General features: G+C 41.6%; 1 protein-coding gene across 3 annotated transcripts in view; it reads left to right on the forward strand.

The window, feature by feature from the left end:
- Positions 1-13,009, forward strand: part of LOC126545444 (uncharacterized) — a 244,514-nt gene that overhangs the window by 133,892 nt on the left and 97,613 nt on the right. For all 3 annotated transcript variants that reach the window (XM_050193324.2, XM_055061243.1, XM_055061244.2), the window contains exon 12: positions 9,170-9,317. In XM_050193324.2, coding sequence (XP_050049281.1) covers positions 9,170-9,317 — 148 coding nt within the window. The remainder of the gene's footprint in view (positions 1-9,169; positions 9,318-13,009) is intronic.

Raw genomic sequence — 13,009 nt, forward strand, 5'->3', positions numbered from 1 at the left:
GAAAATATGAATATTTAAACCGGTCTGTCCTGCAGTTATACCACCTAATCTTACATGCATGATCTTTGCATGCTAAAACATAATGGGGGGTAAAAGATAAGTTCCGCAAGAGATTGTCAAATTATTGTGGCATAATGGGTGAAAGCTTAAGGAACAGATTGGGGCACAACTGCAGTGGAGACACCCAGCCAAGATCTTGCTTCATTTTTGTAACACCCGAATACCGGTCATATTTTCCCAGGACAAACCTTACAGTGATGGATTATATATATTTAACTCATTTGTTACCACAAGGAAGGTGCTTATTTTCAGTGCTTTTATGTTTTAACATTTTATTTCAAGACGTTGTAGTCACAATGTGTACTGCAATATACTGTACATTAATTTATAGCCTGATCCTTGGTAGTTTGAATGGATGCATAGCAGTAATAATTGCTCAGACAATTTTTGAGGATTCTTATGTGAAACTTCAAAAAAACACCTCAAGAAATGGGAATGAAAGTAATAATTTACTATTTTTAGTATATGTACTGAGAGTAAAAAAAATCTAAAATATACAAAAATATGCACTTGTTTCCTAGTTTCTCAATTTTGTATGTCGGATCACGTAAACAAATTATTATGAAGATTTGTTGACGTCAGTACTAGCCATAGTTATGCCCATACTATGTGGGAAAGCAGCAGCTTCAGAAATGTGAAAAGGGCTAAGTTCCAAACGTACAGGGAGCATTTGTTTTTACTCACTGCAGCAAGCACCTGGTTCTTTTTTCACTGCATTGTTTAGGCTTGCAAAGCAGTAGTTTTCAGGTCAGGGAACATGCAGAAACCTTCTCATTCTTGATTGTTGCGTTTGATCAGCTTTTCTGTGCAAGCAAAGTGTCCTAGTGTATGTTCAACTGTTAATGGAACCTCCACAAGCCTTGTTCAGTTCCTGTACCGTGCTGCAGAGTAATGGGGAGTGTTGCACAGTATTGTACAGTAATGAGAAAGGACACTTGCTCAGACAGTGTTCAAGATGTAACAGATTAGACAGCTAGTCAAGCTTTGGTCGAAGGTCGGTCTTAAATAGACTTCATGCTCTTATGCGAGTGAAAACCTTGCATGATGGGAAGGATTGCTCGTAATAATTTGTACATACGCTGTTGAATCGCCGATAGATAAAAGCAGCCCATGGTGGGCAAAATAAAATTGTATTTGATATTTGTTGAACACATGCACACTCATGAGCATCTACCGTTGTTTGAGACATTAAGATACCCTCTACGTGGGATCGGAAAATTGACAACCCAAGAGAAGGTTCTGTGTCTACACTGCTGCTGTCATTTGAAAATTATGTTGCCTAGTCAACCAAAGCACAAATTTTCAATTTTTTATTGAAGAAGTGATAGGAGCACTGGAAGCTAGTTTTGATGATACCTCCAGTCTATATTTTATTTTTGCAAACCCCCCAATCTGCCAAAAGTGGTCAAATCTGACAAATAGCTCTGACAAAAAGTTGAATCGTCATTTCAGATGGTGCATAATGTTTGTTTATTTATTTATTTATTTATTTATTTATTTATTATACCTCAAAAGTCCCTGGCCGGAACATTACATGAGGGGTGGGTGTAACATGGCAAGAATGTTAGCTAGGTGAGAAGACTTGAAAGATGGGCTTTGATTGAAGACTTGAAACGTGGCAGATCACTGATGATGGCGATGTGTTCTGGGATGTAATTACAATCATTGGCAGTTCGAACGAAAAGTGAATTTTGGTATGTGACTATGTGCGGGGGGGGGGGGGGGGGGGGGTACACAGCATAGGGGTGAGTATTGCAGGAATAGCGATAAGGTGGTCTGATAATCTCATTACCCGGTGGCAGTGAATGATAAAATCTGTGAAAAAGAGTGGGTCTGGCTGTTTTACATTGGGATGCAAGGAGGGGCAGATCAAGTGGCACTTCTAATGCTGTTATACTGCTGCTGTGGGAATAGTCAGATAAAATGAGTCTAGTGGCATAGTTTTGAACAGATTCGAGGGCGTTGATTAGGTTAGGATGATGAGGGTCAGAAACAGCGCTAGCGTATTCAGGTTTGGTGCGTATGAGGGTCTTGTAAGCAAGTAACTTAACAGAGGGTGGTGCAAACGCCATGTTGCGACGAAGATAGCCCAATAATCGGTTAGTCGAACTGATAATGCTATTTACATGACGTGTCCAAGTTAAATCATTAGAAATATGGATACCTGAGTATTTGTAGGAGCCAGTAGGTGCGACGAGGTTTTCGGTAATAAAATAAGACGGAACCACGTAGTTATGGCGGCGGTGAAATGATAGCAGGGAAGTCTTACATTAAGTGCCATGAGCCATGTGCCACGCCAAATAAATACTTTAAGATCCTCTTGCAAGCTGGAGACATCATCGGGATTAGTTACTGGGCAATATATGACACAAGTGTCCGCAAAGAGGTGAATTTCAGAAGAGATGTTGCAAGGAAGCTCGTTAAAACAGATTAGGAAAAGAAGTGGACCAAGGATGGTTCCTTGGAGTACGCCTGAAAGGACTGAAGACATCGGCAATGAATGTTGAGTTCGCGTAAAAAATTGTTGTTGGTTAATTAGGAATGCCCTTGTCCATGCTAACACTCATGGATGTAGGTTAAGATTTGAAAGCTTTAGTATTAAACGCTCATGAGGGACCTCATCAAGAGCTTTTTCATAATCGAAGAACAAGGCGTCGACAGGAATGTTCTGCTCAGTAAAGAATGCAAGCCATATATAAAAAGTGTGAGCTGTGTGTCACAAGAACGGCCTTTGCAGAAACCATGCTGGTTATAATAAAAGAAATTAAGAGATGATAAAAAATTAGCTACGCTCGAGTAAATAATGTGTTCCATGATTTTGGAGCAGATGCAAGCGATTGAAATTGGTCTATAATTAGTAGAAGATTTGTTGCCTTTCTTAAATACAGGAATTACTTTACCATTTTGCCAGTCTTGTGGAACATAACTGGTTGCTATTGACTGCTGGAATATGAGTGATAATGTTAAACTGCATATGTGTTTTGTGTTCTTTAAAATTTAGCATTTATGCCATCAAGCCCAACCGATGATGAATTTTTTAGAGGGTCTATAATCTTAACGATACCACTGGGGTTAAAGATTATGTGTGCCATCTCAGGAGAATTGTAAGCAGGGGCATCAGGAAGATATTGAAGAGGTTCTAGGCGAATACAGAGCAAAAAGTACTATTCAATACATTAGTGACTGCGGAATTTGGTATACGAGAGCCATCAGAGCCACAGATGTGTATATTGTTAGATTCAGTGGGACAAATACATTTCCAAAAAGCCTTAGGGTTGTTTTGCAGCATGGAAGGTAACGTATTAGAGTAAATGTTTCGCTTTTCTTTTAATGCGAGTGTGTCGTAATTTTTAGCAGTGCAGTAGTATTTGTCCCAAGCGAATAATTTCATCGGAAGTGCTTAGCATGTATTGATCAATTTGTATAGGCGCGATAATGAAGGAGTTGAGCGCATTTATATGTCCATTGTGACAAGGATCCCACACAGGACATGCAGGACTGGCTACACATATGTTTTATACCCAATTTCCTTCACATCTTTACTCAGATTTTTTGAATTGCACTGTAAAACACCAAGAGAGGGCCCGGCCTCTCGAACTAATTATTAATATGTCCTGACCATGAGTTGTCTTGGGACAACCAGATGCCTAAATATATTACTGTTGGTGTATTTCTTAGTTCCTGGTTCTTAGTTCCTGGTTGATAGACAGGTATTTGCTCATTATTTTGTTAATTTTCTTTTTAAAAGACATGTACACAATTTTCTGTGTTTAAAGAGATGTCATTGGTGATGCACCATTCTTCTGTTTGCTTCAAGTCTGCACTCAGTCACATGCAGTGTGATTAATCATGTGCCATATGAGTACAAAACACAATCATCCACATAAATTGTATTTTACAGGACAGGCCATCACACATATCATTGATGAAGATAAGAAAGAGAAGAGGGCCTAGAACTGAGCGCTGTGGTGCATCAGATGTGACATTTACCTCAAGTGAACGCATACCATTTAATACAACTCTGTTTCCTTTGTACCAAAAGAACTCGGTCTCATCCGAAAGGCGAAGCATTGATAGCAATAGCAAAGTATTGAACAACTGCATGAAGTAAGGTTCATAGCTCTATTGGTCGTATAAATTGTAGTAAACATAGGCAAGCTCTCTCAAGTAACAAAGGACCTAATGAAGAAACGGCAAAGAATGAAAATGTCCAACTCAAGAGATAAGATAGAATGCGCGAAACTGTCAAAACTGATCAACAAGGAGAAAATAAAGGATTTTGAAATTATAATGTATGAAAGACTGTGGAAGCAGTAATAAATAGGACGCAGCATGAAATTAGTGAGAAGAAAACTTGGCATAAGACAAGCCAAGATGTGTGCACTGAAAGATAAGCAGGGCAATATCATCAGCAATTTCAAAGGTATAGTAATAGCAACGGAATAATTATATACTGACCTGTACAGTACCCAGAGGAGTCGGGATACTTCCATTCGAAACAGTAATGAACAGGATACAGAAACTCCTTCTATAACTAGTCACGAGGCCTTGCAAGATATTAAACAGGGAAAAGCGGCAGGAGAAATAACAGTTGATTTAATCAAAGATGGAGGCGACATAATGCTTGAAAAGCTGGCGGCTCTCTATGTGAATTGTCTGTCAACTTCAAGGGTGCCAGGAAACTGGAAGGATGCTGACATTATACTAATCCACAAGAAGGTAGCCATTAAAGAATTGAAAAATTATAGGCCCATTAGCTTACTCCCAGTATTATATAAAATGTTCACCAAGATAATTTGCAACAGAATAAGGGCTACACTGGACTTTAGCGAACCAAGGGAACAGGCCAGCTTTGGGAAAGGATACTATACAATGGATCACATCCACGTCCTTAGTCAGGTAATCGAGAAATCCACAGAGTACAATCAGCCTCTCTATATGGCTTTCATAGATTACGAAAAGACATTTGATTCAGTAGAGATACCAGCAGTCATAGAGGCATTACGTAATCAAGGAGTACAGACCGGTTACGTAAATATTTTGGAAAATATCTACAGAGATTCCACAGCTACCTTAATTCTACACAAGAAAAGTAGGTAGATACCTATAAAAAAAGGGGCCAGACAAGAAGACAACCTCTCCAATGCTATTCACTGCGTGCTTGGAAGAAGTATTCAAGCTATTAAACTGGGAAGGCTTAGGAGTAAGAATCGACAGTGAATATCTTGGCAACCTTCAGTTTGCCAATGACATTGTCCTATTCAGCAACACTGCAGACGAGTTACAACAAATGATTGAGTACCTTAACAGAGAGAGTGTAAGAGTGGGGTTGAAGATTAATATGCAGAAGACAAAGATAATGATGAATAGCCGGGCAAGAGAACAACAAGAGTTCAGGATTGCCAGTCAGCCTCTAGAGTCTGTGAAGGAGTACATTTACCTAGGTCATTTACTCACAGGGAACCTTGATCATGAGAATGAAATTTACAGAAGAATAAAAATGGGTTGGAGCACATATGGCAGACATTGTCAGATCCTGACTGGAAGCTTACCATTATCACTGAAAAGGAAGGTGTACAATAAGTGCATTTTACCAGTGCTGAAATGTGGGGCAAGAACTTGGAGTCTAACAAAAAAGCTTGCGAAGAAGTTAAGGACCGTGGAAAGAGTGATGGAACGAAGATGATAGGCGTAATGTTAAGAGACGGGAAGAGAGCGATGTGTATCAGAGAGCAAACAGGCCCAGCCGATATTCTAATCGACATTAAGAGAAAGAAATGGAGCTGGGCAGGTCACCTAATGCATAGGCTAGATAAACGATGGACCATTAGGGTTACAGAATGGATGCCAAGAGAAGGGAAATGCAGTAGAGGGCGGCAGATGACTAGGTGGGGTGATGAAATTAAGAAATTCGCAGGCGCAAGTTGGAATCAGTTGGCGCAGCACAGAGGTAATTGGAGATCAAAGGGAGAGGCCTTCGTTATGCGGTGGACTTAAATTAAGTTGATGATGATGATGACGAGTTGTGCAGTGCAGAAAAATCCTTTTCTGAATCCATGTTGATGTACTATGAAAAAATTCATTTGCATTCAGGTGTTTAACTAAGGCAGAGTACACAGCATGTTCAAGTATCTTACAGCATACAGATATAAGTGAAATAGGCCTGTTGTTGAATACAAAGCTTCTAGAACCACTTTTGGACACTTGTAATACCTTAGCTGTTTTCTACTCCACTAGAATTTTACCCTACCTAAATGACTTATTATATATTATGTACACACAAGTATTTTGCTACTGCTACAGAACATCTTTTAATACTCTAGTTAAAGGACTCGTCGCTTTGAATGCATTGACAGATTATAATAACATAGTTGTGCGTTTGACTGATGTCTGGGTGTTTTCGGTGGTAGGATAGTGACAGCTGTAGTGTTGAAGCATGGCTGATTTTTTTTTGGAGGAATATGAATTAACAAATTTATTAAAATTTGTAGCTTTTAGCATCCTTGGTCACTATACTCCATCTCAAGTAACTTACAGCACTACCAAAGGTACAAGTTATACACAGGCAATATCTTTGCACAGCGTAATTCTGGGTGTAACTGTCCAATTATTGGTGGGATTAGAGAGCTCTATTTTTGCTTGCTACACGAAACATTACAGCGATATGTGACATGTTTGGCCCTTTACGCACGCACATTGTATATCGCGAGTTACTGTGGCATTTATTGTCACAAACCATAATAGCCACTATAACCGTGATTGCATAGCAACATGGCAGTGCCCATACAGCTCAGACTGCCCTCTTCAATCCCAATTCAGACTTGTTACTGGCTCTCTGCCCGGACAGCAAGAAATAAATGATAAAATCTGTCATTGCTTAGTGCCACCGCATGATGAGGGCAAGGCGTCATGTATGTTTTGTCGCTGTTATTGAAGTCAGCTGTTTGTTTTAATGCTGCTAGGACTACAGAGGCACTGCTGAGCTGTAAAGGTGGTTTTATTTCCAGCTAACGGATAGTGCCACAACATTAGCACTGGTAATGTGTTGATGTTGCATAACAATATAAAGGCCGTATTGTTCACAACATCATTAATTTGCTACTGTGCTCTACTATGGTACATGTTGACTGTGGCAAGCAAATGCCGAACGAACGACACATTTTAGAGACAAAATTTATAAGGGTGTTTGTCTTTAATACTTGTTAAGGAGGCTGCAAGGAACTGCTGAGAAAGCGTGTAGGTGAATTTTCATGTAAACACAGCTTACGGTTTCAACACTAAAACATCTGTCGCATCAATCTACCAACCGTGAAGCATGTATCAACAGGATGGCAAGCACACACTGAGCAGACAATGCGGCGTGGATGAGTACATCTTGAGGGGCATTCAGCCTTCCTATTGGCTAAAATCTCCTGCAGCTTCGACAGTGCGGCAAGAAAATACTCAGGTAGAGTATAGCTTATCCTCATGTATTATATCGGGAACGCCAATATTGTTTTTGCCACATCATCTCATAAATGTCCAGTACTTTTTGCTCGTTTGTAAATCAGAAGATAAGGTCTAAAAGTATTTCTTGCAGCTTACTTGTGCCTCCTTCCTGTATAATAATGTTAACTCATGTAGTCTATGAAAGTTAGATTTAGTTCTACTTGTGCACTATTTAGAAAACGCCCTGTGCTGCTTCTTGATCGCACACATTAGAGAGTAGTTTATTTATGGCTTGGCCCTACTCTTTCATTTTGTACATGACATACGGGGGACTTATGTTAACAAGATTAGGTATTCTTTCTTTAAACAACAACTAAATAATAACCAAAGTTTATTGGCATCTAGACCATTAGCCTTGCATTCAAAGAACAAAATATTATCCATTAGCTCTTCAGAAATCATTGCATAGTCCTCTTTTTCAAAAAGAAAGCTTTCCTATATTCTTTCTTTTTCTTTCAGGGAGCAGATGTACTTATATCTGCAACAACAGCATGATGGTAATTAATGCCGAGAACAGTGCCTACTTAGTTCACTACACCAGGCATGTTACAAAACAGCAAGTTTAGAATATTTGCATGAGTTGGTTCCAAAACATATTGTAAGAAACGAAACATATCTCAATGTTGATTTGCAGTACGAGGTGCGGTCGGAATTCTGACATACACCATTCACCCGCGTACAATCAGGTGTGTTAAGATTGTTACACAGCGAGACACATTCTTCAGAAAAAGAACACACAACTTTGCGCAACTGACGCACTACAGTATGATCATTGTTGCATTAAAAGGCACCGACAACAAATATGTTCTGAACAAAATTTTGTTCTGTCTTGAGATTTTTGCTCTCAAATCCATAACAAAAATGTGTTTAGTTTGTCATTTGTATGTCTAATGTCTATAGGGCTCGTTTATGAATAGCTTACTTTATTCACATGATTTATATTCATAAGTGAAAAGAGAGTATTATGTGTATAGGTACTTGCTATATAAATAATGCTATCAGTTCAATTATCCTGTATCATTCTTACCTGTGTAACTCAGTAAGGCTGTCTGTCAAAAAAACATTTGCTTGGGTCTACTTAACTGTTAATTGGTGAAGAATGGCTACACTGTATTGTAAAGGAATCAGACTCACTTAGCCTAGCAAGCTTTGAGAAGTATTCCTGCTCACTTGCTTGGTGTTCTTTGGCCATATCTGGTGCTTTCACCATAAAACACCATCATATAAACTTTTCCTACTCTAAACCAGCCCCAATAGGAGAAAATTCTTTAATCCTTGGGATCACAGTAATGCACCAGTGTGGAGGTTTTGCTGTGAAATAAAAAAAATGAAGTTTGGCCTTCACTTTTTTCACAAGCTACAACATATTTTATTCAAAACAATTCTATGATTGCCTAATGAGAGCATTTATGCATTCCATGTGTATTTGAATAGAGACCCTGGAGTTGGCCCCAAGTTAGGAGCTTCCTCTTAATATTCCTCGTTCCTGCCTCATAATGCACTCAGTTTTCACACTTTTCAGTTTAGTTTGTCTGAAAACAGGGCATATATTTGCAGGGTAACTCCAGTATATATGTAGTTTAGATAAGAAACCCATTGACCCTCTACAATTGCCCTGCAGTTCCCTGAGCCAAGTAGTACTGATGGAAGCTGTGGATATGGTGACTGGACAGAGCTGGGAGGACTGTGTCCAGGGCAGTGCCGTGGAAAGCTGCCTGCTTGTACTCACAGCAGCTGTGCAGAAGCCAGGCAATTTGTGTCAGCCAAAGGTCAGTGTGGTGCATGTGCGCATGGCATTCCGTAAGGCCACTGTAGCAAGTCTCAGAGGAATGTGCGGAATGAGCTAAGCTTTCCTGGTGCCAAGAAGATTTACGATCATTCTGTGAGCCTGCTCAAGTAAAATTCAGAAGAGAAAATAGAGGCCATTCTTTTGCAGGAATGACAAAGAGGATGGCGCAACCAGATGTGCTCTGGCCTGCGGCTGCTCTGCACAAAATAATTCATTTGTCACTTTTAATGGCCCAAAGCAACACAGGGGCTACGAAAAATGCCACAATGTCTGGGTTAATTTTGACCACCTGGGTATATTCAATGTGCACCCAAAGCACATAAGCCTATTTGTATTCAATATTCATCAGATGTCATTGGCCCTTGTTCTTAACATTCTTAGTTGTGTTTATGCTTTCCTTGCTAATCGTATGCAGATTGTTTCCCTTTAATGAATTCAAGTCACCTTTAGCGCCAGTGCAATGAGGCATTCCCCAAGGTTCTGTTTTAGGACCTCTACCATTCTTGATTTACATTATGATCTACATAATATTTCTGCTAAAGTTTGTATGTGTGTGGACAACCATGTCATCTGCCGACAAATAATTATAGCCGAACCCACTTATCACAATATTTAAGTGCCAAGAAAATCCCATTGTTATAACCGATAATTATTATAACCACGTTGCATGAAAAAAGCAGAGGGGACAAATATCCAAAAATTTTAATTAGGCAGGGAGATACGATCTCTTGCGCTTCTTTCTGTACACGCTGCGGCTTCTGGTGGGGCTACCAAGAAGTGTGTGCCTGAAAACACTGAGGATTGTTGCTTCGCTTGCCGCACACCCAATATCACATACTCAAAATGTTCATTGATGAGTGGCACATAACCTAGTGCATTCATGGCACAGCTCGCTAAAGTGTTGGCGTGGAAGACGTTCATTGAAAAGTGGCACATACCAAGTGCATTTGTGGCACAGCCTGCTAAAGCGTGGGGTTGCTGTCATTGAGGAACCCTTGTAACGCGGGTTCGATTCCGCCAAGCATCAAAGAAATTTAAGGGATATGTTTTGTGATTATACAGTGGCACATTGCCAGTGGCACACACCTAGTTACCCAAGTTTGCGTCAAAGACATTCATTGAATAGCGGCACACACCTACTGGCACAATGTAATTCACCCAAGTTAGCATCAAAGAGGCTCATTGAAGACGAGTTCATTTCATTGGCGTGAAAGAGGTTCATTGAAGAGCGGCACATATGTACACGTTGCCACATACTCAGTGATCCAAGTTGATCCGATGGTTTGTTTCGAACCCTGTTCCCTCAGCAGAGCAGCCCAATACACTATTCATTCGACCACTAACTATCGAGTGACCCAAGTAGGTGGGAAAATGAAGCACTGGGTATGTTCCGCTCAGTCTGTGCTGGTCATCAGTGAACCTCTTTGATGCTAACTTGGGTCACTAGGTATGTTCGAGTAGGTGTGTGCCACTCTTTAATGAACATCTTTGATGCCAACTTGTGTAACTAAGCATTTTCTAGAGGGAAGATGCCCCTCTACAATGATGAAAAAGATGCCTTAAATTTCTCCGATGCTGAGCAGAATTGAACCCGCATCACAAGGGTTCCTTAAGGACAGCAACCCCACACACAGCAGGCTGCGCCACAAATGCACTGGGTATGTGCCGCTTTTCAATGAATGTATTTCACGCCAACGCTTTAGTGAGCTGCGCCATGAATGCACTGGGTATCTGCCGCTCTTCAATAAACCTCTCGCCAAGTTGGGTCACTGAGTATGTGCCACTGAGTGAGCAGCAAGCGAGGGAAAAATTCTCAGTGTTTGCAGGCACCGGCGCACCACACTTCTCATCTCAGAGGCTATGCATGGACTTTGCGGCAGTGCCACTATATGGCGCAGTGTGTCTAGAAAGAAGTGCGAGAGAGGAGCCTGGTTGCGGCATGCAGCGTTTCTTAGCGTTTGCTAGCACCGTTAGCCATGCATTTCAGAGGCCACATATAGGCTTTGCGGCGGCGGCACTAAATGGCACTGAGTGTTCTTAGGGAAGCATGAAAGAGGAATCCCGCTGCAGTACACACCTCGTACATAACTCGTTTCGATGGTGGAAATATGTTGTGGCTCTATATTGATTCAGTGCTAAATGCACTACCGTTGACAGTCATTGTGAGATGGGTTCTGCCGAATTTTTCTTTCAAGGATTTTGAATTCTTTTTCCTTTTGGTGCACATACCCAGTAGCCAGACTTAACTGTTATAACCAATAATGCAGCATGCGAAAAATGCGAAAAAAAGCGTACCAACCGGGAAATTGTATGACGCAAAGTAACTAAAAAATTGACAGACTCAACTATTGTTGATATTTACATAATGCGAAGCATCGCGCGGATCGTTGCGGCACGAGACGCCGACGAGCATCGAGCTGGTGGTGCTGTAGTGGCTCGAGATCCGTTTTGTTGTTTTCCTATTGCGTGGTGTTTCAAGAGGGCGACGGGAAATCGAAACGAAATCGAGCTGCAGGGCGACGCTGTATGCCGTTGAAGCCTATGGCACTATGCACCACGCGCTGTACACTAAATAGGTGGAGATGCTTATCGCAATAGGTTTGGTGCTGATAGCTGTGAATCCGGCCTGCGACGACCCGGGCGGAGATTTGCTGGTACCGGAATAAGAAACTGCGCGCTGTCATTTTGTGTGCACTGTCGTTTTTACGTGAGACGGCCAGTTATATACTGCTCTTGAATGCGTGCTTCTTGCACCTTTTTCTTGTTCACATGGGATCTAGCGGCCGCAAAATTTATATGATCGCAGTCTGCAGTAGGGAACTGCATCGTGTTCCAATTATTGTCTAACAAAAGTGTGCGCTACGCTTCCAAATAACATACACAACGAGCTTATTGCAGAAATAAAACGTGAGAATGCCATGCTCAGTAGCCTAGTACAACAGCAAACCCAAGAGGTACACGAACTGAGAAAGGTCGCACATCCCGCGCAACCCCCTAGACCCACTCCTGTCAGCACTCGTGCTCCGAGCAACAATGGCGATGAACAGGACAAAGCAACCCCACCTGCGAAAAAGTGAGCCGTGCAAAGCCAAGACAACAGCCGCGACGAACAGGCAAGATCGAATATTAAAGCCTTGCTTTTCGAACTACAAAGTGCAATCGGCAATCTGTCTTTCGCCATATCCGGCCTCACAACCAGCGTGGCCAAGCTCAAGGAGATGTGACACCGTCCCTGTCGCAATCACCACAGCCAAATGCGGGAACTCATAATATTGTTATGTGTGGAAGGACACAGACGAGAGATGCTATTTACACGCTATTTACACTGGAGCCAGGCAGCCAGGCTGACACTCGCTCGTGCCGAGGGCACCGACCAACTTCTTCGTCGTTCTCGCGGCTGCTCGTCTCTCGCGGAATCATATCGTAATATTACCCCCCGGCGGCAAAAGCACCGTCACGGTGCTGTTAAATATCCAAGGGGCATGGAGAGTTGTAGGGCTTGAGTCGGGCAACGTGGACAATGTCACTGGTTGTCACAGCGGAGGACGTCGTGGGCGTGGCTAGAACGATTTCATAGGTGACATCGGTCACTTTGCGTATCACGCGATATGGGCCTGTGTAACAGAAAAGCAGTTTTTCACAAAGGCCGACTTTACGCGATGGGGACCAAAG

The sequence above is a fragment of the Dermacentor andersoni genome, chromosome 1, assembly GCF_023375885.2.
Source record: "Dermacentor andersoni chromosome 1, qqDerAnde1_hic_scaffold, whole genome shotgun sequence".
Lineage (NCBI taxonomy): Eukaryota > Metazoa > Arthropoda > Arachnida > Ixodida > Ixodidae > Dermacentor > Dermacentor andersoni.